This window comes from Myxine glutinosa, chromosome 1 (genome assembly GCF_964187855.1).
Source record: "Myxine glutinosa chromosome 1, kmMyxGlut1.1, whole genome shotgun sequence".
Lineage (NCBI taxonomy): Eukaryota > Metazoa > Chordata > Myxini > Myxiniformes > Myxinidae > Myxine > Myxine glutinosa.
Genome location: NC_136261.1, coordinates 234,936,154 through 234,960,239, shown reverse-complemented (window position 1 = coordinate 234,960,239; position 24,086 = coordinate 234,936,154). Strand labels below are relative to the sequence as shown.

The following is a 24,086-nucleotide window of genomic DNA, read 5'->3' as shown; positions in this document are numbered from 1 at the left end:
CATGAAATGGTTTGGTCCATTCGCAAAGCCAAAGCGAACGGCTTGCGAGTACGGTGACAATCCCCCCCCCCCCCCCTCTATTTACATGAAATGGTTTGGTCCAAAGCGAACGGCTTGCGAGTACGGTGACAACCCCCCCCCCCCCCCCCCCCTCTATTTACATGAAATGGTTTGGTCCAAAGCGAACGGCTTGCGAGTACGGTGACAATCCCCCCCCTCTATTTACATGAAATGGTTTGGTCCAAAGCGAACGGCTTGCGGAGTTTGGTAAAGAAATCGCCATCGCGTGCACAAACGCGCAGGAAAGCGAATGAATCGCAAATTAGTTTTAATTAGTTTTAAAACATAGTTTAACGGCAACATAGTTTGCCAACGTGAAATAAATGAATACGCTCTCAAATGTGCCGTCCGAGGCAGAGTCTGTTCGCCACGTTCGGCACACGTGATAGCTCGCTGCTCTCTGATTGGTTGAATCGTTTTTTGGACATAGCTCGGTAACTACTTCTCCGATTAATATGAAACCTTGAAAAGGCACATCCTCGGGTCCCCAGCAATATACCTGGCAAGTTTAAAGTATATCGGACCCGTGGTTGTCGAGAAACAGCGGTCACAGACATACAGAGATTACTGGAATTATAGATAGATGATTATTATAATGAACAACATTATACATTATAATAATGAACACAACACATTAATTTGTGTTGCTGACTATTCTTGGTTGCTTGTTAATGTTTCGTGCTGCTTTGTTGATAGCAGATCCCACAAAGGTTCTCACTGGTCAGATGCAGAAAAAGAAGAGCTGCAGACCCTTTATCTTCGCTACAAGGATGAAGCTGGAGGTATGCACCTTGGGGAACGTGTTTTCCTTTTTGTATACATGGTCAAAGCTCGTGATAGAGCTATGGGAAACGGGAAATAGAAAATGAAATGGAAACGCAAACGGCAGAGCAAAGGTGAGAGTGATAGTGAGGTCAAGAGGAGGGTTTATACGGGCACAATGGGGTGAACAACTACACACAAGCTGTGAATGAAACACAGCAATAAGAGGAAAGCGGTGATGAAATAGAAAATGAACAAATCAACTGACAACTAACAAAGAGAGGGGAGAGGGGGGAAGGAAATCACAATAACCTGGAAAAGGTGAGTGCTTGGTAATGGGGACTTTTGGGGTCGAAGAGATAATGAGTTTGGTTGGAGGGTGAGCAGCTGTCTGGAAGCCCTACAGGAAAAAATGGGACTGAACAGACTGGGGAAGTTGGTTCCACAGGTGAAAGAAAAGAGGCACAAATTACTGTAGGTGAGTAGTGAGCCTGGATTTTGGGAGTTCAACAAAGAGCGGGTTTCTGGAAGGAAGACCGTGTGCTCCTTGTGAAAACCTGAGGAAGAGAGGGCAAAGGGTGCAAGACCAAAAAGGAGGTGATATAATATAGAGAGGCCACCAACCTGTCTGCGATATGAAAGTAACAGGCCTAAACACTCAGCTTAATGGCGAAGGAAACAGAATAACAGGATACCGGTCACCATACCGGCAATCTTTATTAGCACAGCAGTACAGGTGCCTTGACTTTGCCATGTCAGTCTTTGTAAAATGCATGATTTGTTGAGGGGTTTGGTGCTGCTGTGTTTTATTTTATTTACAAAGGTGACAACAACCTGTGAATACCTGTACCATACTACTATTAACCAGTGAGCATATATCCCCTGATCTGGAAAAAGTGGCTACAAACGGAACATTGGTGAGATGGAAAAATAATCCTGGATCAGGATGCTCTAATTCTCCCCCTCCCTGTGCTCTCCACTGGAATTCGACTGGCTAGGTTTTTCCAGATCAGGGGAGATATGTACTCATTTTGATGGTTCATCAATGTCTGCTTTACCCACTCCAGATGAAAAGGACGTTGTGGACTTTGTTATGGAACACATACAAGATGATGCACGAACCCGCAAGCAGATAATCGGGCAGTTGATCCGACAGGGCATTGCTGACTCTGTTTTGGATTTCAAACGCAAGCCAGGGTGAGATGTTCCTTTGATCAGAATACCTTGATATATTGTATCTCCAAAAATTCTGATTTTATTCGGATGCAGAATGAGGTGAGAGATTTTATTCAGATGCATATTTTATTCAGATAGACATGCTGAATGGAGAAGGTGGATGAGACTCAGCAACGGCTGCTAGAGTGAGATGTGCATGGAAGAAGTTTCGGGAACTGAGTGGCGTGCTGATGAGGAGGGGATTGTCGTTGAAGCTGAAGGGAAAGGTGTATGCTGCATGTGTGAGAAGTGTTATGATTTATGGGAGCGAGACATGGGTAATGAACGTAGAGCAGCAACGAAGGCTGGAAAGGGTGGAAATGCGAATGGTTCGGTGGATGTGCAGAGTATCGTTGAGAGAGAGGAAGACAAATGATGAATTGCGAAAGATGATGGGAATAGAGCCTGTGATGGATTCTGTGAAGAGAAACAGGTTGAGATGGTTTGGTCATGTGTTGAGGAAGGATGAAAGTGACTGGTTGAGAAGAATGATGGAAATGAATGTAGAAGGAAGTAGAGGACGGGGAAGACCAAGAAAGACTTGGCTAAAGATGGTGGAAGAAGAAATGCGGGCAAGGGGGTTAACAAGGAGAGATGCAGAAAATGGAGAAGATTGTCATGGGGACCGCAAGGCTAACCCCCGCTTTAGCAGGGAAAATGGCCTTAAAATGCCGTTGTTGTTGTTGTTGTTGTGTTGTTGTTGTATTCGGATGCAGGAATAGGCATTTTTCCCATTGTGCAGGTGTCATGTCACTATTGTAGTACTTTTGCATCTAATTCTCCCCTCCCTGTGCCCTCACCCTCACCCCTCCCCACCCTCCCCCTCCCCCAATCCACTTTCCCTCTTCTCTTCCATTTCATAATCCACCCTTCCCCTTGTGTATTTATTGCATATTGATATGTATATGGTCCTTAGTCTCTTTTCTCTAATGTAAATAGAGCTGTCTTTATAAGCATTTATTTCCGGGTTCTTTAGTCATTCCTGTACGCATCCTCATAAATTTGTTGTGATTAATTAGCGTTCTATTCACAATTTGTATTACGTTTTCTCTCTTTCTACTCTTCTCCCGATGTTCCGATTTCTATTCATTACCCTCGCTAGAAAAGAGAGCATTGCCTTTGGGTCTAGGTGTTAGTCTGTTTGTTACTTGCAAAATCGAAGATTTTTCAATTACATTAGTCGGTCGACTTTGTTATCATGTTGCCGACAGGTCACTGTTCAAAGCCGATCATCATGAAACTTTACAAAGTTGGAGAAGAGGTTGTCACAACTGCAAAGCCTATTGATTTTGAGGTCAAAGGTCATCTTGAGGTCAAAATTCTAAAATCGTCATTTTTCATCTGATTGACTTGATCATGGAACAGGATTTGCATATTAGGTCGCCTAATAGAGAAACCAACTATTTTTGCGGTCAAAAGGTCAAAGTTTAACTCGAGCTCAAACTTCTAAAATCATTAATTTTCTTCTGAAAAATCGTCAATTTTCATCTGATTAACCTGAAAATTAATAATAATAATAATAATAATACATTTATTTTATATAGCGCTTTTCAAGAAGCCCAAAGACGCTTTGACAGAGTACAAAAAAACAAGTGCAAAAAGACAAAAATCAACAGGTAAATAATCAAAGCAAAAGGAAGGAGAAGGAGAAGAGATAGTCAGGGGTTAAATGCTGTGGGTTAAATGTTGAATGCAGTGTTGAACGGGTGGGTCTTGAGTGATGTTTTTAATGTTGTGAGTGAGGAGGAGTCTCTGATGGTGTGAGGTAGTGAGTTCCAGAGGGTGGGAGCAGCGATGGAGAAGGCCCTGTCCCCCCAGGATCTGAATTTGGTCCGCATGGAGGGAGTCAGGAGGTTGGTACCAGCAGAGCGGAGGTTGCGGGTGGGAGTGTATCTGGAGAGGAGGTAAGTCAGGTAGGATGGGGCCAGGTTATGGAGGGCTTTGTAGGTCAAGAGGAGGATTTTGTACTGGATTCTCTGGGGGATGGGGAGCCAGTGAAGCTTACAAAGGATGGGGGTGATGTGGTCACGGGTCCGGGAATGGGTGAGTAGACGGGCAGCGGAGTTCTCAATGTATTGGAAGAGCAATTTCATAGTGCATCACTAAATCGAGACAGCAACTATTTTGAGGTCAAAGTTCAACTCAAGGTCAAGCTTCTAAAATCACTTTTCATCTGAAAAATAATCAATTTTCATCCGATTTGCATAAGCTTTGATTAAGATTGTCAATTTTAATCTTCATGAAATGGACAATTTGATGTATCCATAACAACGTTTTTGGGTAGGGGGATTTGGCACGTATCATACTCTGCATGACGTCTTTGTTGTTTGTACAGAATGTGCTAATCTGCACAGAATCTACTAACGTAGGCCACAAATGCCATCTCGTGGTAGCCAGTAGTGCACGGTCTCTCTTTTTTTTTCCAAGTGAGTACTTCTATAAAGTATGTACAATTAGAATGCGAGTATGTCTATAAAATACGTACTATGAAACCACACAAAACAAGTCCTGGCGAGGGTGTGCAATCTTTGATTGCTTGTTCTAGTTTAAAATATGACTGTAATTGCTGATTTCCAAAGTATTTATCTCATGCCAAGATTATAAATTTGAGTTTTAACATTTTGGAATATTTCCACTTCCCAGGAAGAAGTCACGATTAGTGCTTTGGCGGGAAGAGCAGGAGATGGAGCTGCAGCGTCTGTTTGAAGAATTCCGAGACTCCAGTGGTGAATAGTTTATTACCTCCGCCGTCGAAGGTGGATGGAGGTTATGTTTTAACCCCTGTGTCTGTTTGTTAGTCTGTCTGTGAACAGGATATCCCAAAAAGTTGTGGATGAATATGGATGAAATTTGGTGGAGAGGTTGTGTATGTGACAAGGACGAAATGATTAGATTTTGGTGAAGATCTGGATCTGGATCCGATAAAAACTTTTTTAAGTGATTCTTAACCATTGAGAGATGGAGCAAAATACGATATATAGCATGATATCTCAAAAAGTTATGGACGGATTCAGACGAAACTTGGTGAACAGGTTGTGTGTGTGACTAGGGCGAATGTATATGTACAAGAACAATAAACGAGTTTTCCAGACATGTGTTTGGCATTCACCCTCTTGCTTCTTTGACAGATGTCATGGGTAACATAATGCAAAACATAACAGCCAAGAGATCCCGTGCTCATATTGCAGCAAAGCTCATCGTCATGGGGCTTGTTAATGATCGCCAAGAACTACGCAAGAAACGGCACAGCAAAGCATGCACTGTGTCCAGCAAGGTAAGCAATGGATTTCATTTGAGCTTCTTCTTTTGTATGCATCATTGGCTGAGGGCACGGCTGTGCTGCTGATGCAGTGCCCTCTCTAGTTTAGGGTAGGAATTTGGAGTTTGTTCATGGTACCGATTATAGCTTGCTTGCCTACTCTTCGCAAAGGACACTTTGGGATCTTTAACCGTCGTTCAAATTATGTTGGCAGAAGGGACGCCCAGTTTAATGTCCATCCAAGGGACGGCACACACATTGATGTGTGTGCCCTTCCAGCACCAAGGCATTATCGCACTATCAACTTTCGTAAGCTAAACGCTCTTTCACCTACCTCATTCTCATCCACCCTCTCTGAAAAAATGTCCACTTCTCCCTTCGTTGACCTCCACACCCCTTCTTACCTCACTGACTACTACAACCACACTCTCTCCTCCTGCCTTGACCAGCTTGCGCCGATAAAAACCAAATCAGTTTCTTTCACCCATTCTGCTCCCTGGTTTACCCCTGAACTCCGCCTGATGAAAACTCGTGCTCGCCAACTTGAAAGACTCCGCAATAAAACAGGTCTCACAATTCACTCCCAAGCCTACAAGGACCACATACAACACTATAAAGATGCCCTCTCCCGCGCCCGCTCCGCCTACTACTCTCAAATTATCCACTCTGACTCCGGAAACCCAAAAGCACTCTTCTCTACAATAAACAAACTCCTCAGCCCCCTGAACACCACCACCCAGTCATTCACAGTAGACAACTGCATCTCCTTCCTTTCATTCTTCCAAAGCAAAATTGACAACATCTACAACAGCTTAACCACCACCGCACCCGCTCCCCCTCAAACCACCTGCCCCCCCCCCCCTTATCCTGCCAACCCCTGTCTCAGTTCTCCCCAATCTCCCCTACTGACCTCTCTGATCTCATAGGAATGAAAACTGCCACCTGCACTCTTGACCCCATCCCCTCCAGCTTTGTCAAGACCTCCCTTCCTGCGCTCTCTCCACTTATCACTGCAACAATAAACTCCTCCCTGTCTACAGGCATCGTCCCACCATCCCTCAAAATTGCTGCTGTTACCCCCATTCTGAAAAAACCTGGACTAAACCCTGACACCCTAAACAACCTCAGACCCATCTCCAACCTACCCTTTCTGTCAAAAGTTTTGGAATGCGCTGTAGCCACTCAACTCAAACATCACCTCTCTGCCAATAACCTGTATGAAACATTCCAATCCGGATTCCGCTCCAACCACAGTACTGAAACTGCTCTCCTCAAAATCACCAATGACCTTCTCCTCTCCTCTGATGCCAGCAACCTCAACATTCTCATCCTCCTCGACCTCAGTGCCGCCTTTGACACCATCAATCACACCATCCTCCTCACCCGACTTGAAACCACCTTTAACATTACCGGCACTGCCCTCTCTTGGATCAAATCATACCTCTCTGACAGACGCCAGTTCATCTCCATCAATAACTGCAAATGCCCCACTGCTCCCCTCCCCCAAGGTGTCCCCCAAGGTTCAGTTCTTGGCCCCCTCCTCTTCATCCTGTACCTGTCCCCCCTTGGTCACTTAATCCGCCGTCATAGTCTCCAATTCCACTGCTTCGCCGATGACATCCAGCTTTTCATCTCCACCAAGTCCATCTCCACCGCCACCCACTCTATCCTGACAAACTGCATCACTGAAATAAAATCCTGGCTTCAAATCAACTTCCTCAAACTTAACTGTGATAAATCTGAAATAATCATCATTGGCCCAAAAACGCTCACCAAATCCACCCATAACTTTGCCCTCAACATCGACGGTATCCCAGTATCCACCTCCCCTCACATCCGGAATCTTGGCATCATCTTTGACCAAACCCTCTCCTTCGACAAATACACTAAACAGATCACAAAGACAGCCTTCTTTCACCTGAAAAACATCGCCCGTCTCCGTCCATCCCTCTCCTCCACAGCTGCAGAAACCCTCATCCATGCCTTCATCACCTCCCGTCTGGACTACTGCAACAGCCTCCTCTATGGTTCACCCTCAATAATCACCAATAAACTCCAATACATTCAGAACTCCGCTGCCCGTCTACTCACCCATTCCCGGACCCGTGACCACATCACCCCCGTCCTTTATAAGCTTCACTGGCTCCCCATCCCCCAGAGAATCCAGACTCCTCCTCACTCACCACATTCAAAACATCACTCAAGACCCACCTGTTCAACACTGCATTCAACATTTAACCCACAGCATTTAACCCCTGACTCTCTCTTCTCCTTCTCCTTCCTTTTGCTTTGATTATTTACCTGTTGATTTTTGTCTTTTTGCACTTGTTTTTTGTACTCTGTCAAAGCGCCTTTGGGCTTCTTGAAAAGCGCTATATAAAATAAATGTATTATTATTATTATTATTATTATTATTGATGAATCAGCCTGCCTGTGAAACACCAGGATCACAATTTATAGCTGGATCGGGATTCAAACCCAGGCTATATGGCTTAGAGGCCTTTTACGTACCTCGAGGCCATGTTGTCAGCTATTAAAGGTAACTTCTTTTGCTGAGGTAACTTTATACTAATTTTATGCTCTTGGAGGTTGTTGGTGGCCTTTTTTTGCAGTCTTGAAAATTTGACATTTTGGGTTTCCAGTGTGGTTTGATGAAAGGCTTTGTCATAGAAGAAAGCCGATTCAATATGAGTCGGGCCGGGTTTTGTGGCCAACGTGGTACAACATCATGATTTGCTCTTCTAAAAGCCAAACAAGCCTTAAGTATAATTTGCTGAATACGTTGAGTTTATAAATTAAAAATTACTCTTAAAATGTTAACATGATGTTTCAGCCACAGTGCCCAAAGGAGGATTACAGTATAGAATCGGCATGTACATCATTGTTAAATTATGATGGCTCCTCTTTTTTATGTAGCATTCACAACAATAACTAGAACTGCACCCGGTAGGGTGCGTACCTCCACTGGGCTGAACAGTTTACGTTTTGTATCCCACTGACAGGCCGGATCTACAACCGGGCCTGAATCAAAATCTAATCGGCTTGTTCTTGTCATCTACCCAACTCATCCACCTTGTTTTGTCATAATCCATCTACAACTTCTTGAAATATTGTGCTATATATTGTTTTTGGCCCCATCTCTCAATGGTGAAGAATCACTTTAAAAAAAAAAAAACTTTTATTGAATGCATTCTTCCTTGTCACAAACCCAACCTGTACATCAAGTTTCATCTGAATCCTTCCATAACTTTGAGATATTCTGCTCAGAGACAGAGAAACAGACAGACAGGGGTGAAAACGTTCCCTCCATCCACCTTCGATGGCAGAGGTAAATATACAAAGGGATTGAAATGTGTTACATTGGTTTATTCTTCGTCCAACATGGCGCCTGCTGCCATTGGCTGCATCAGGGCGAGTCCAAATACACAGAGAATGAGGGGCGGGAGGGGTGAAGGTTCGGGTGCAAAGAAACACAACAACATCTATTTTAAAAAATAGTTTTTAAAATTAACGACAACATCCATTAACTGGAAATATTGTTTATCTGGAACACCCTTGGTCCCAACCAATCAGGATATACGAGGTACTACTGTATTTTGAGTACAGATTACAAAATGGAGAGCAGGTCAGGAGATAGGATCTGATCCTTTCAGAGTAAGAATATTGTGATGTTGGTGGTGAAGGGCAGATATTCATTTCGAGTTAACATCCGAGCAACATTGCAGTTAACATCCGAGCAGTTAACATTGCTTTCGTCTCCTGGAAAGCAAATCCAACGGAAGGAAATCTCATTTCCTTTCACAAAGCCCGAAACAAGTGTGTGTCCACCCTCAGGAGAGCCAGGAAACAATATCTCACCATTCTCAAGACCGAACTCTCTTATCTGTCTCCCTCTTCCAAATCATGGTGGCGTCTGGTCAAATCTGTTTCTGGTGTTTGTTCCCCCTCCACCCCCTCCCTCACCTCAAACGGCTTAACGGCTGACTCCGCACGTGAAAAAGCTGAATGCCTCAACTCTGTGTTTGCCTCTAAATCTTGTGTCCCAAACCCATCCCTCTCTGTACCCACCGTACCCAGTCGTACCCAGCTGCTCCTGGACTCTGTGTCCTTTCCTCCTGACAAGGTGGAAAAGTTTCTGGCAACCCTCGACTCTGATTCTGCAACTGGTCCTGACGGCATCAGCCCACGGGTCCTAAAATCATGTTCTTCTGCACTTTCACTCCCTCTTTCGGTTCTCTTCACCCTCTCTTTTGCTCAAGGTCATCTGCCATCTGCTTGGAAATCAGCCAACATCACCGCTTTGCACAAAAAAGGTGCAAAAACAGATCCCAGCAACTACAGACCAATCAGCCTTCTCCCAATTATCTGCAAAGTCATGGAATCCATCATTGCTTCAGATATTAAATCTTTCCTCTTCTCCAATGGCTTGATCTCTGATCATCAATTTGGTTTCAGACCTGGTCACTCTACTCTGGACATGCTGCTTCTGCTTTCTCAACAATGGATGGAGGTCCTCAACGCCAAACAGGAAATTAGAGCTGTCTCCCTTGACATTTCACGTGCCTTCGATACGGTCTGGCACGCTGCTCTGCTCTCCAAACTCTCCTCCTTTGGTATCCATGGAAATCTCCACGCATGGCTGGCGGACTTCCTCTCTGGTCGTAGTCAACGTGTGGCCCTGAATGGGTTTCTCTCATCTCCTCTTCCTGTTCAGGCTGGAGTTCCCCAAGGTAGTGTTCTGGGCCCTGTGCTTTTTCTGGTCTTCATCAATGATCTCTCTGACTCTCTTGAAAATCCTCTCTATCTCTTTGCTGACGACTCTACTCTCTGTCGCTCCATTCCTCATCCCTCAGATCGGCAGCCTGCAGCCTCCTCACTCTCTGCAGACCTGGACAAAATCACAGACTGGTCAAACAAGTGGAACATGTCTTTCAATCCTGACAAATCTCACACTCTTACAATGTCTCTCTGAAAGGACCGACTGGACAACCCTCCCATCTACTTTCTCAACAATCCTCTCCAAGAAGTTCTGTCGCTCAAGCTTTTGGGTCTCACTATCTGCCATGATCTTTCTTGGGAAAACCACATTTCCAAGCTGGCCTCCAAAGCCAGTCGCCGACTGGGCATACTCCATCGTGCGAAGTCCTTCCTTGGCACACCTGAGCTCCTCACCACATACAAGGCTTTCATCCGCAGCTCAATGGAATACTGTTCCCCCCTCTGGGCTGGTGCTCCTGCCTCACACCTTGCTCGGCTTCACGCTGTTGAGGCCAAAGCTTTCAGAATCATTGGAATCTCCTGCGATGTAGTCAACGCCGAGGGCCTTTCACTCACTCACCGCAGGCAGGTTGGTGGTCTTTCTGTCTTCTACCGACTCCTCTCCGGCCTTGCTCCCCCCCAGCTCTCTCTGTGCTCTGTCCCCCCAATATTCCTTCAGGTCGCACAAGATCTGCCTGCAACCCTCTTCTGGTTAAACTGCCAAAGTCTAGGCTCTCTGCTCACCTTCACTCTTTCATTCCCCTTTTCTCCCGCCTCTGGAACAAACTCCCCCACTCCCTTCAATCCCACTCCTCCCTCCAGGTCTTTAAAACAGCTGTTCACCACCATCTCTTATCTTCCCCCATCGAAAACCTTGATCTTTTCTACCCCCGGTAATTCACCCCAGAGTCTTTGCAGTGTTCATATGTTTTAATCCTCTCCCACCTCCCCCCAAGTTCTCCCGATGTCCCTGCTCTCAAATGTTGTGTTTGTGTCCTTCCCCCTCTCTTTTGTGTCCTTCCCCCTCTCTCCCCATCTTGTCTACCGCTCCACTTGTTTTTTGTGTTTTGTGTGTCGGTTTGTCTTTTTGTGTGATTAATGTTAGCTCTTTCACGAGCCTCGATCTTGTATACAAAAAAAAAAAAAAAAAAGCACATATCTAGTGATATCGAGACCCAGGCTGAAATTTCATTGATTTGGCTCTTCTCCACTACTGTCCTTGTTATTCATGTAAAAGTACACTGATGTCCCCCAATGCCCTTTTTCACATGTACAAGCTCCTACCGGAGACTTTGTCGGGAGTAAAAAATAATGTTCACTTGGTCTCCGGCAAAAAGTTGCAACGTTGCGCCGGACCGATTATTATGTAGTGGAGGCCAGCTGCAAAGAGTAGGCATTCGCCTGCCGGGTGCTGCTTTTCCCCATCGATACCCTTTAAATGTTCACAGCATACACAGCCTTCATCTCGATATGCAAGCAATATGCCTCTCCATTTTGAGCTGGAGCTCTTGTGACTCACTTGGCACTAGAAAGCTTTGAATATCTTCAAAACGTCTCATTGGTAAACGTATGTCATGGTCACAACTGCTGCTCTTCTATTTCACCGAACCTGTTCTTCTGGTGTTGGCCTCTAATCTCATATTCAGTTCAGTGGTGTTATATTGTATTATTTTACGTTCGGTTTCTAAAACTCTGTGGTTGGGACGTTTTGCGATTTGATCCGAAATATCCCTCGTTGGTGTGACGTCTTGTACTCAACAGAAAGGAAGGCAAATAAAGTATCCAGCCTGGTTTAAACCCACAACTAAGCGACATTATTCAGCACAGACGGCAATTAGTCATAAACAATATTGCGGTACCTTAAAAGGGATATCAGGGTTTACGCTGGGTTGGAAAAATCTGTTAGCAATTAATTTGTACTCACTAATTTGGTCCACAAATGTTTTGCCCAATCCAACATTCTTTCAGCCAAATAAAACACAAATGAAAAATACACTTGCATTTATAAAACAAGAACTGCGCTCGGTAGAGCGCATACCTTCGCCGCAGCTACTGTTCTGTACTTGGTAAAAATACGATTTTGACCTTTTCGTGACCTTGACCTTGACCTTTGACCCGATTGCTCCCAAAATCTAATCAAATGTGTCCCGTATAATAACCAATCATCCCACCAAATTTCATGCAATTCGGTTGAATACTTTTTGAGTTATGCGAATAACATACACACACACACACAGACATACAAATAAATACACAGCGATCAAAACATAACCTTCCGCTTTTGCGAAGGTAATGACCCTTTCTGCCCCTCCCATAGTTAGCGGGTGTACAAGTTAAAAAAATTCCAGAAGCCGGTTCCGAATCCGGATCTTCACCAAAATCTAATCATTTCGTCCTCGTCACATACACTACTTCTCCGCCAAATTTTGTCCGAATCCGTCCACAAAGTATTGAGATGTCTTGTTCACAAACAGACAGACAAACAAACAGACAAATAGACAGACAGACAGGGGTGAAAATATAACCTCCATCCACCTTCGGTGGTGGAGGTAAAGAAGAAATAGAAATGGCAAATAAAAATGGCACTCAAATCAGAATTTGGCCAAACAACTGTTTCAATCGTAGAATTCTCATCTCCAAGCAACAGATTCTGAAATGCCTTCATTCAACTTATTGTTCTGTTTGGCATCTGCACACCGTCTACAGTAGCACTTTAGCTGTCCATTTTTCATGGTACTCGACATGAAGCCATTTGTGCTTTGCCTGCCATCTTCCCACCGGCTCGCTGCTGATGCTGTCAATCCGTTTCTGTTCATGGAAAACTTCCCAATTTTTTCACTTCATTCCCTTTGAGCTTTGAGGACCTCCCAATTAACCATTCCTCATTTCAGATTTTAAAATGTAAATCCACTCGATGTATCGGATGAAATTTCTCTGCAAGTGGCAAGAAAATATCTGCTAATACGTAGCACGTTTGTGAAGCAAATACGTAGCAAGAAGTTTGTGCTTCTTGCTAGTACATGGATATTTAATAACCTCAGCCAGCTTCTTGGTGAATTTACAATGAAAATAACCTCAACTGGCTTTTATTAATCTTTGGCAATTTGGTGAATACAACAAACAACAACATGCATTTTAAGGCCATTTTCCCTGCTAGATCGGGGGTTAGCCTTGCGGTCCCCATGACAATCTTCTCCATTTAATATTAATATAATAATTTAATATATTATTTATTTATTTATTTATTTATTTATTTATTTATTTATTTATTTAATATATTAATATATTAGTATATAATTTAATATATCTCCAATATTCTCCAGGATTGGTGAATGATGGCTTAAAACCTGGGATATAAACTACTTTCCACTTCCTTCAAAAGTCCCCACAGCAATTTCCTGGAAATGGAAAAACAAATAAATTACAAAAGGTTGGAAAAATAAAATCACTGCCTCACCTCTTCTCCGCTCCATTGCCCCCAAGCCTCACTTTGGACCAAGTGAAACCCAGATATTATAACATGCCAGACATTGTAAAAGCCAATGATGTCTCAGTGTGGAATGATGCACATTGTACCAGAATTTTGTTCACCTGGTTTAACCTGTAGCAACATGAACTACACCAGGTAAGATGGTTTTGGTCCTGCTTTCATACCTTCTTTCCATTCACCACTTCCTGCAATAGATCCAGCGGGTTGCATGTGCTTTAACGACATTTTATTTTGACATCTTCCAAGCTGCTCACTTGGGGCATTCCTTTTAGTCTCTCCCTTGCCTCCATTTTTTAAGCTGTTTGTTCACAATTCATCTTTCTCGTGTAATCTTCCATGCTGATCCCCAGTTTGTAGCCCTCTTACTGATATTGTCTCTCTCCGCTGTTTGCCTGTTCTTTACGTTGTTGATACGTTAGCCCCACACCATCCACTCATTTAACGCTCACTTTATCCTTGAAATCTGTATTTTTAAAAAAAGATATGCTTTTTGAAATTCAGTATATTATGTCTCACGTAGAACCTAAAACTGGTGAAAGATGTTGTGGGAGATGACCATCGCACTGCCAGTGACTTGGATGACAGGAGCAGCAGTGAGGATGGCGATGTTGATGATGTTGATGATGATGATGATGAGGATGATGAGGATGATGAGGAAGTACAAGAGCAAGTACCTCCCAAAGACAGAAATAAAAAGAGGAGGTCAAGAGATCAGCTGGAAGTATGGGATGAAAAGACTTTGGAAAAGGATGTTGATTTTCAAGTTGCCCTACAGCAAGCGCGTGATGAAGGTATGCTTTCTCTCACCTTTGACCCCGTTATTTTAATTCTAATAATGCTGCTTTATTGGTCACAGCTTCTGATAAACACCCACCCCCTCGCTTTATAAGCTCATTATTTTTTGACTTTTCCCTCTGTTCCTTCATTCTCTTTATGAGAATTATTCCTTTTTATTATTTTCTCATTTTTTCCCCTTTAATTTTTTTCCTCTCCCCCACAAATAATCCACTTCCTTTATTAGCTTTTCCAACCAACAATTATTGCACTGCTTCCTAATGATTACCTCCACAACCTAAGGTGGACTGAGGTTATGTTTTTACCCCTGTTTGTGTGTCGGCCTGTGTCTTTCTGTCTGTCTGACTGTTTGTGTGTGAGCAGGATATGTCAAAAGGTTATGGATGGAATTGGACGAAATTTGGTGGGCAGGTTGGGTGTGTACTTGCTGTAGGGTACGGATGCAGATCCGGCATATCACTGGGATGCGAATTGCAAGAAGTTTAGCCTGGCAGAGGTATACACTCTACCGAGTGTGCAGTTCTGGTATATCTCATGCAGAGGTGTAGTTCAGATTTGTTGCGCCTGGGGCAAGTGGTCAATACTAGCACCCATAGACACTGGCATAGTCAGAAATTTCCACTGGATGAGGGAGAGTGGGGGGGGGGGGGGGGGGGGGTGAGGGGATCGTATGAAGGAGCTATAACCTTCCCCAACGGGCTCAGCAGCACAGCCATGGAAACTGTTCAAAGTTAAAATTAGAATATCCTGCAGTGCCTTCAGAAAGTAGTCACACCCCTTGACTTTTGTCACATTTTGGTGTGTTACAGCCTGAATTTAAAATTGTTTACATTAAAAAAAATATCATTGATCGAGACATTTTGTCAAAGTGGAATGTTTTTTGTTTTGTTTTTTGGAAAATTTTACAAAATAATTTAAAATTAAATACAGAAATATCTAATTTATATAAGTTGGTGTTGGGCTAGCGGCTAGGGTGCCAGCTTAGGATCCTAGGATCCTGGGTTCGAATCTCGGTCGATCGCTGAATTAACGCCAGGGGGGTTGACTCAGCCTGTCATCCTTCCGAGGTCGGCTAATTGAGTACCAGTTCATTGGTAATTCCCTGTTTGTCGTAAAAAGGCGACAAAAAGGGTTGGCGGCAGGAAGGGCATCCGGCCGTAAAACATTGCTTCAAAAAGGGGACCAAAAAAACAACAACAACCGCGGTGCCCGAAAAAGGCCAACCCCCGCTTTGCGGGGAAAAATGGCCTCTAAAGGTGTTTTTTTTTATTATTAATATCAGTATTCCAACCCCTGAGTTAATACTTCATAGAAGTGCCTTTGGCAGTGATTACAGCTTCAAGTCTTCTTGGGTATGTCTGTATCAGCTTTGCACATCTGGATTTGGGGAGTTTCTCCCATTCTTCCTTGCACATTTGCTCAAGTTCTGTCAAGTCGGATGGGGAGCGTCGATGAACAGCAATCTTCAAGTCTTTCCACAGATTCTCAATGGGATTCAAAGTAGCCTGCACTGATTCCCAAATAGGATTATTTACTGTGTGTAGGTGATTAGTAATTACAAAAAATGTTAAACCAGTTGGAAAGAGTTCGTAAACATCGACACGACACATTGACACGCACCAAGGAGTTAAAAATGTAAAATGTAATAATTCTGAAAGTTAAGCCTCGTGCTCTCATGGGGCAGTTGTATTTTAATTTATATACAACCAAATGGATCATGAAAACGTTTTTTGGTGCCCAAGCCATGTTCGTGCTCGTGCCGGTGGATCCGATCCCTCCCTCCCTCCTCCCACCTTCCTCCATCACTAAGCCTATGATCTCATATATCTCTCCCTACACCCTGCTCATTATTCTTGAGCCCTTCTGTTCTTTCACTGGATTGCACCCTGTTCTTCCTTTTAAAATAACTGTATAAAAACTACATAGTATATTATTGATTAACTGTATCTCTCATTTAAGTTTTTAAAGTTTTACATGGAGTTATAAAAGAAAACAATATACCAGTAAAATGTATGTTATTTTTCTATCTTGCAGGACTTTCTGGTCCACTTGCCTGGCTCCAGATGTGTCTTGAGAGGACCGCAAATGATCGCGAGGACGATGGTCGGTCTTATTCCTTTACTCGTGTTGAGAAATATATGTTGATACACCTCTTCTCTTATAATTCCATGTATTTCTCTGATTTCTTTTCTCTCTCTTCAGGTTATGGGCATCCAGTGCCTTTGGTGCCCCTCAGTGAGGAAAATGAAGATGCAATGGAAAATAAGGTTTTCCAGAAGCTTCTGCGTAAGATTGGTCTTCGTCGTCCTGAGGAAGTGCAGGTAGGGCAGATTAACTTGTGGAGATCCTTCCATGAGTTTTGGTGAATCTTTTGTATTTTTTTTACTGTTTGTGTAATACTGTAGAATCTCATTAAAACAAATGGTCGAGTCAAAGTTTAGTAAAGCACGAGCTAAAAATATATATATGTAAATTTAATTTACTTTGCAATTATCAAAATTTTTCTCAAGCCGTAAATGAAGGTCAACTATGCCTTTACATTTCTGCAGTAAGTCCTTTAAAAAAATTACCTTTTTGCCAATATGCAGGAATCCTTTTGGCGCATTCCAGAAAAGTTATCTGTATCGAATCTTCGAGCAGTCGCCAAACAGCTTGCCAATTGCAAGATACCACTGGAGGTCCAGGAACCAAGTGATGAACCTGGAGGAGCCAAGCCAGAAAGACAGCAGGAAGAAAAGGAATCTTATCTTGTTGAAACAAAGTCTCGGCAACAGCATTGTGTGGAGATTGATGGAGGCAGAACAATGATGCACGGCCACGAAACCTTGCTGGGCCCACAGAATGATGATGAGCAACCACCAAGTATGTTCTCTTAATCCTTGTTGGGCTATTGTTTTTTTTAAATATCAATTAGTCTGTAGTCTTTGAATATGGTAAATAAATACACTGCTCTGCAAAGGTCTGAGACACATTCAGGAGTAGCAATATATGGATGTTATGGGAATCAAACATTTACATCCACTATTGCTTTTAGGCAATCCTATCTCGATTCTCGAAGAGATGAACTTAGAAGATGGGTCGTGATGTCTGGATGTATGTCCGTCCATTAACGTTTTGCTATTTTTTCTACTCCTCCCTTATCACCCAGCTGATTGTTCTGAAACTTCACAAATGAATACTAGAAAGTAGCCTGCACAATCGCTCAGGCTTAGATTTTTAGATTTCAGATCATGGGGGCTCCTGGTAGAGGGGAGCGGGGGCTGGGGAGTTACCCCCCACTAAAACTTCAGATCCTTGCTCGTCCCTTATTTACCAATCAATTGCTCTGAAACTCGATACAGCCTTTCTACTCGATGGTCCCCAGGATGGCTCAGTCTTTGATATTTCTATTACGGATCAGGGAGCTCCCGGATGGGGGGGGGGGGGGTTCCCCAAAATGGTTCCCCAAAATGGTTCCCCAAAATCAGCAGAGGTCTCAACTACAACCTCAAGAGATGACCCACCCGTCAGCCCACTCGGGGCTATTTATTTGATATTATGAACAACGTTGACGGTTATTAATACAGCTTAATTTGGGTGACAGTACCACAAGCTTGTCATTTAGCAATTATTTAATCAACATTGATCAAAATCTTCAAAAACTTGTGATCACAACTCGAAGTAAACTCTACATGAACAACTGATATGAAGTGTTGTCAGAGCTTATCCATCCCATTTACCAATCAAATCGAATTGATGACTCATTGTCAGGTGTTCCTCTCAACACATCCATAAATCTAAAAGAGCCCACATTTTGTACTGCAGAATACAGATCTATCAGGTTTAACTGTTAGCTTAAAACAAAATGGCTAAAAGGGCATGTTGAAAAGTAATGTCTCCCATTCTATTTCTCCAAAATTGGTAAAGATATTCGAATTAACTGCATTATTTTATTTTTTTGTATACAGGATCGAGGCTCGTGAAAGAGCTAACATTTATCACACAAAAAAAAATCAAACAGACACCAAAAACGTATAATAAGGGTAGTGGTAGACAAGATGGGGAGAGAAGGGGAAGCACAAACACAACATTGAGAGCAAGGATATCGGGAGATCTGTGAGAGGGAGAGGGCTTGGGGGGAGGCGGTGTGGCAAGGGGGGGGGGGGGTGGGAGAAGTATAAAACACAAGGACACTGCAAGGACTTCCAGGAAAGAAGTTGGTATTTCAAAAAAAGTGGATCTAGGGTGAAATTAGCGGGGGTAGAAAAGATCAAGGTTTTGGATGGGGGAAGATAAGAGATGGTGGTGAACAGCTGTTTTAAAGACCTGGAGGGAGGAGTGGGATTGAAGACAGTGAGGGAGTTTGTTCCAGTGGCGGGAGAAAAGAGGAATGAAGGAGTGAAGGTGAGCAGAGAGTCTTGATTTTGGCAGTTTAACCATAAAAGGGTTGCAGGCAGATCTTGTGCGACCTGTAGGAATATTTGGGGGACAGAGCACAGACAGAGCTGGGGGAGTAAGGCCGGAGAAGAGTCGGAAGAAGACAGAAAGACCACCAACCAGCCTGCGGTGAGTAAGTGAAAGGCCCTCGGAGTTAGCTTCATCGCGGGAGATTCCAATGATTCTGAAAGCTTTGGTTTCAACAGCGTGAAGCCGAGCTAGGTGTGAGGCAGGAGCACCCGCCCAGAGGGGAGAACAGTATTCCATTGAGCTGTGGATGAAAGCCTTGTATGTGGTGAGGAGCACAGCTGACAAGGAAGGACTTCGCACGACGGCGGATGCAAATTTCTACCATGATGCAAATTTATTTCTCAACATAATCACTTCTATGATGCGCACATTTCTGCCAATGTTTGAGTAGTTTTGTGATGCCGTCACAATAGAACTGAGTCCTGCTGACTTAGCCAACACTTCACAGCGGCCTTGACGTCATCGTCGGAAGAAAAATGTTCCTTGTATTTGGGGAAGAGATGAAAATCTGACGGAACCAAGTGTATGACTGGTGCTGTAAGGCAATGACCCCAAGGCAATCAATTGCTTCAGCTGTCCGTGCACTCGTGTGAGGCGTGCATTGGCATGCTGGAGGAGAACCACCTTGCCTGTCGATAGGAGGCACGTTCTCTGCTATTAGATACTCAATAACGGCACACTGCTTTAACCACACTGACAATGTCATGCTGCCTTCTACCACCTTGACGAACATTGCACCGAGGCATCTAACATCATATTTACAAAACTTCGCACCCAGTGGCAGGAAGACCTAATGTGCAGACTGTGCTCTGTTTCATTTGAATATCTTTACCTGTTTTGGAGAAAACGAATAGGAGGCATTACTTTTCAGCACAGTCTCAGAAAATTTCAGTAAAAGACCACCATATAATTGTTTCTGCATGAAGAAGAAAAAACATTGAGTGAAATAGCTCGCATCACTGGATTTTCAAGGTGTGATATCCGAAGCACAATCATCAAGTACAGAGAAACATCATCCGTACTTGCCATACCCAGAATTTGAAAACCAAAAATGCTGTCGAACAAGAATGAGCAATACTTGAAGATAATGGCTCAGTTGCATCAACCATCCATAAGGACTGATTTGAGGATTTACAAAACTATTTCCTTAACTTTCCCCTTATAGTGCAGCGGCATAGCAAACCAATTGTGCATTTTGTGATGGAAGCACCAAATTTGGCAGAATGATAGAAAATTATATGGAGAACATTTTCAGATATGGAACCACTTTGGAATTCACCCCAATGTGGCCGCCATATTGGATTTCAAAATGGCGGCTTAAAAATCTTTAATTACAAATATTTCTGGTTCTATACCAGCTACAGCCTTGATTTTAGTGTCTGGATGTACAAACTTGAGGTCAAGGAATTGAATGGTTCTACTTAGAAGTTGATTTACTGACGCCATATTGGATTCCAAGATGGCGGCTTCCGAAAATCTGCTGACCGATATCTCTGGTTCTATGCCAGCTAGATACTTGATTCTGGTGTCTAGATGTACATTTCTGAGGTCAATGAATTGAATGGTTGTATTGAAATATGTTTTAATGCACATAAGCAACTGATAATCCCATATTACGTACATTGTATACACACGTTCAGCAAGAGAACTAGCGAGCGTATTGCATCAAGTCATGCCAAGTGTCACAGTTCCAACTCAATGTGAGCAGTCACCATCACAGGCACACAGTGCTGTGCATTTCAGAGCCGCTTTCTTGCACTTGCATCTCCCACTGCAACCTTTTTCGCACCCACAACAGATGAGTTCATAGCAGGATTTGGCAGCTTCTGGTAGTGTTGTCCACAGAGGATCGAACTGTCCGTCATTGTCCACCCACCCCCAGTCGCATGGTGATGGGAGATAGCAGTGTGGGACAAGAGACTGTCCCCAACAATGTCCACCCTGGTAAGTTGCTCTCTTCACGTGTTGTACTAGGGCGGCCTGTGTTGGAGGTATTGCTTCAATGGATCGAGATTTCTTTGCAAAGAGTTTCTTTCTTGCCAGATTCACCTCAGAACATGTGCATGTGCGGTCGTACAGAAGCACTACGTATCTCTCCAGGGTTGCCAGTGTATCCTCAGAGATCTCACTTGGTGCAGATGCCAGGTCCAGGAATGCATTGGTCACTTCTGGAAAAGTTTCCCATACTGCCCATGCTGTTTTCTTGCCACGACCTGCAAAGCTCGAGACGGTATCACACCCTGTCATTGCATGGAAGATTGGCAGTGCCTTGGCTTTGTCTGGTCCCAGGGTAGCAGACAGCTCGTGTGCTGCTATGTAGCAGAAGTTCTTTCCGGTTCCAAACGCTAACCAGAGTTCGTCCACTACCTCATTAAGCTCCTGGGCCATCCACACAGCGAGAACCACCACATCTGTGTCCACGGTGCGGATGAGTACTCTGCGGTGTCCAGATTTCATAGCAGCTGTCCTCTATGTACGTTTTCACAGCTATCTCTGCCTGAACCAATGCCTGTGTCCAACCGCTGTCTTGCAGCCAGTCTCCTGCTGTCTTCAAAGCTGCCATCTCTGTGTGTAGACCACCCAGCATGACCACAAAGAGATCTTCACCATGTGTGTCTGGCCAGTTCCATTGCACCTGCTTGGCGATCGCATAAAGTGGTTGGTCCAGTGTGACGACGGGTATCTGTCCAGGGTTTAGCTCATTGATCGCTGCTTTCACGACATCCATGGCATGGCAGATCATTGCCACTGAGTGGGCTTGGTCATGGAAGAGGGGAAGCAAGGCAGTGGGTGTGACTGTGATACTAGTATCCTTGGCCGATTGGTTCTCTGCGTGATGTGCAGCCCAAGAAATGTTTCCTGGATTCTGTGTGTCACCACTGTCACATGCATCCTTCACAGTCTGGAGCCACCTCTTCTCTTTATCCAGTTCAGCTTGTGCAGGATTCCTCTGCAGCGACGCCTGGGTTCCAGCTGGTACAGGGTGGCTTTTGGCAAGTGAACTAACTGGTTGTACATCTGTGTAATACCGTGGAAGGTCCTCCACAGTCTTGACATTTGAGACACCCCCGATGATGACAATACCTCGGTCTGTGCCTTGATTGTCATAGTCTGGATGTTGTATCAATGAAATACCAGTTCCGTGGAAGGAGTCGTGTGCTGTCGTGGAACTGGGATTGTGGTCTATATTATCCACAGCTGATGTGGTGAACACTCCACCGCGGAGCTTTGGGGGACAGACCACCTTCTCCGCCCGAAAGCGCTGACAGACCCCGTTCCCCAGCTCTGCAGAGATCCGTAGCACTCTATCATAGGCAATGCTGATCCCTAGTCCAGATAATGTGTCAACCAGTTCCCTCTTTCTCGTATGGGCATGAAGCATCAAGCCAAGATATATTGGCAAAGGAGTCTCTTGACTAATGCTGTGTCGTACGTCTGTGCCTGCACCTCTCCTCTCATGCTGTTGTATTTGAGAAGTTGAGCTATTGTCACAGACGCCGATGCCGATCACTGACATGCCTGATCTTTGATGCCTGCGCCCTCTAAAATCATGGAGACCATTGTCAGCAGCAGTTGTGGCACAAACTCTTCTTGACATTTGTTTGAGAAGGACCCATTGAAAGGCTGAGATGACTGGAACATATCCTTCCTTATAATCCCTGCAGCTCGTGCCAGGTGCACAACATCACTGTCAATATCATGTTGACATGCCTTGGCTAATGCACTGCCAATGTCTTCCTGAAACACCAGCAGGACATCTCTTCCCTGCCTGTGCTCCTGCAGATCAGGGAAGTGTGCCAGGATACGCTCCTTGAGTCTGGTTGTATGGACTCGTGTTTCCAGAACAACTCCGAACTGTTCCATTCTCATTGTGTAGAGCTTGGTGAGGTCTGCCATCTTGAATACAGGAGCAGTGTCTTCTTCTTTAGCAGTTTCCTCTATGTACGTTACCAGTTCAGCAAGGACTATTGCTGAAATGACATCTACCGTGCTCTGGCTTTGCTCAGCAAGCTTTTTTGCTGCCCTCACGCGGTTGTATAGGGATGTCAAACATTTCTTATGGTACTTGGCCTCTCTTGCGACCATGTCCCCAGCACTCAGTTGGGCTAACAAAGTGGTATCCTGAAGAAACTCTGCAGCCTTGCGAACGTGTTTATCTAGTTCCAATGTCGCTGCTTGATGAAACTCCAAACCAAGCTCTTGCTGGCAGAAGAAGCACAAATTGTCGCATATGCTATCAACACAAGCTGCCTGAGACCTAGTAAGCTTGTACTTATCTGTGATTGTACTGGGGATAGGGCTTCCCTCTGAATGACTTCTCTTCTGTACCCGCTGTAGCTTGGTAGTGTTATATTTCACCCTGCATGACTTGTGCCACTTGGCTTGGTGGGCAGCTAGAGTGGCAGCTATCCCTTGGCCTTCATCCAGTCGTTGCAAGTCCACGTCTTGTGGCAGCTTGCCTAGTTTATTGAATGCTGATAGATTGTCTTCAAGTGTCTTGTATCCAGCACCTGCATCAGTTCTTTTCGTGACAGCAGGACACTGTAGGGACTCTCCTATATCAACTTGACACAGAACACAGAGTTCCCAGTCCAGTGGCGTCTTTGGCGTTGAAGTTACATGCTTGGTAACATGAACTAACTTGAACTGCTTCGACATGATTGAAACCTGGATGGAGCAAACAAACAAAAAAGTCGTTTAATTAGGGGTTAATCAACGGACCAGCATGTTTTATCTACAGGACAATACACGACCCCCCCTGAAATTTGACACCAAATGACCTCTTTTAGGGGTATTTTGGGCCGAAATTTTCAAATTTTTCACTCCCCAGACCCCTAGATGTTCCCTTGAGCTCAGAATCGCCGCTGTAATGTGTCTACTGATGTTAGAAAAGATATAGGGTGAATGGGGCAATAATTGTGCCTGTAGGATTTGTTTCCGCCACCCCCCCCTAAGGGTTACAGATTTTTAAAGCCGCCATTTTGAAATCCAATATGGCGGCGACCTTGGGTGAATTTCAAAGTGGTTCCATATCTGAAAATGTTCTAAATATAACATTCTATCATTGTGCCAAATTTGGTGCTTCCATCACAAAATGCACAATTCTTCTTAAATTTTTGCTATGCCGCTGCACTATTAAGGACATCCTTAAGTTGAGGATGGTTGCCGATTATGAATATCCGTAAGCTTTGCCCTTAAATCGTTAAAGTTAAGGGAGCATACCCATTACCCATTCCCCCCCCTACCCCCCGCCTCCCCTTCCATCCCCCACTCCCACCCCATCCCTCTCATCGGCCTTTC

At 44.1% G+C, this 24,086-nt stretch overlaps 1 protein-coding gene and 1 long non-coding RNA gene across 6 annotated transcripts in view; one reads left to right on the top strand and one right to left on the bottom strand.

Annotated features, from left to right (window-relative positions):
* The window catches only part of TIMELESS (timeless circadian regulator), a 120,752-nt gene that overhangs the window by 77,142 nt on the left and 19,524 nt on the right, over window positions 1-24,086 (top strand). For all 5 annotated transcript variants that reach the window (XM_078785145.1, XM_078785146.1, XM_068128690.2 and 2 more), the window contains exons 20-27: window positions 760-842; window positions 1,890-2,019; window positions 4,681-4,763; window positions 5,166-5,311; window positions 14,065-14,335; window positions 16,374-16,442; window positions 16,542-16,660; window positions 16,928-17,201. In XM_078785145.1, coding sequence (XP_078641271.1) covers window positions 760-842; window positions 1,890-2,019; window positions 4,681-4,763; window positions 5,166-5,311; window positions 14,065-14,335; window positions 16,374-16,442; window positions 16,542-16,660; window positions 16,928-17,201 — 1,175 coding nt within the window. The remainder of the gene's footprint in view (window positions 1-759; window positions 843-1,889; window positions 2,020-4,680; window positions 4,764-5,165; window positions 5,312-14,064; window positions 14,336-16,373; window positions 16,443-16,541; window positions 16,661-16,927; window positions 17,202-24,086) is intronic.
* LOC137435102 (uncharacterized) overlaps window positions 16,943-24,086 on the bottom strand; it is a 37,026-nt gene continuing 29,882 nt past the window's right edge. Inside the window, exon 2 of the long non-coding RNA XR_010985999.2 lies at window positions 16,943-17,039. This is a non-coding gene — a long non-coding RNA (uncharacterized LOC137435102). The remainder of the gene's footprint in view (window positions 17,040-24,086) is intronic.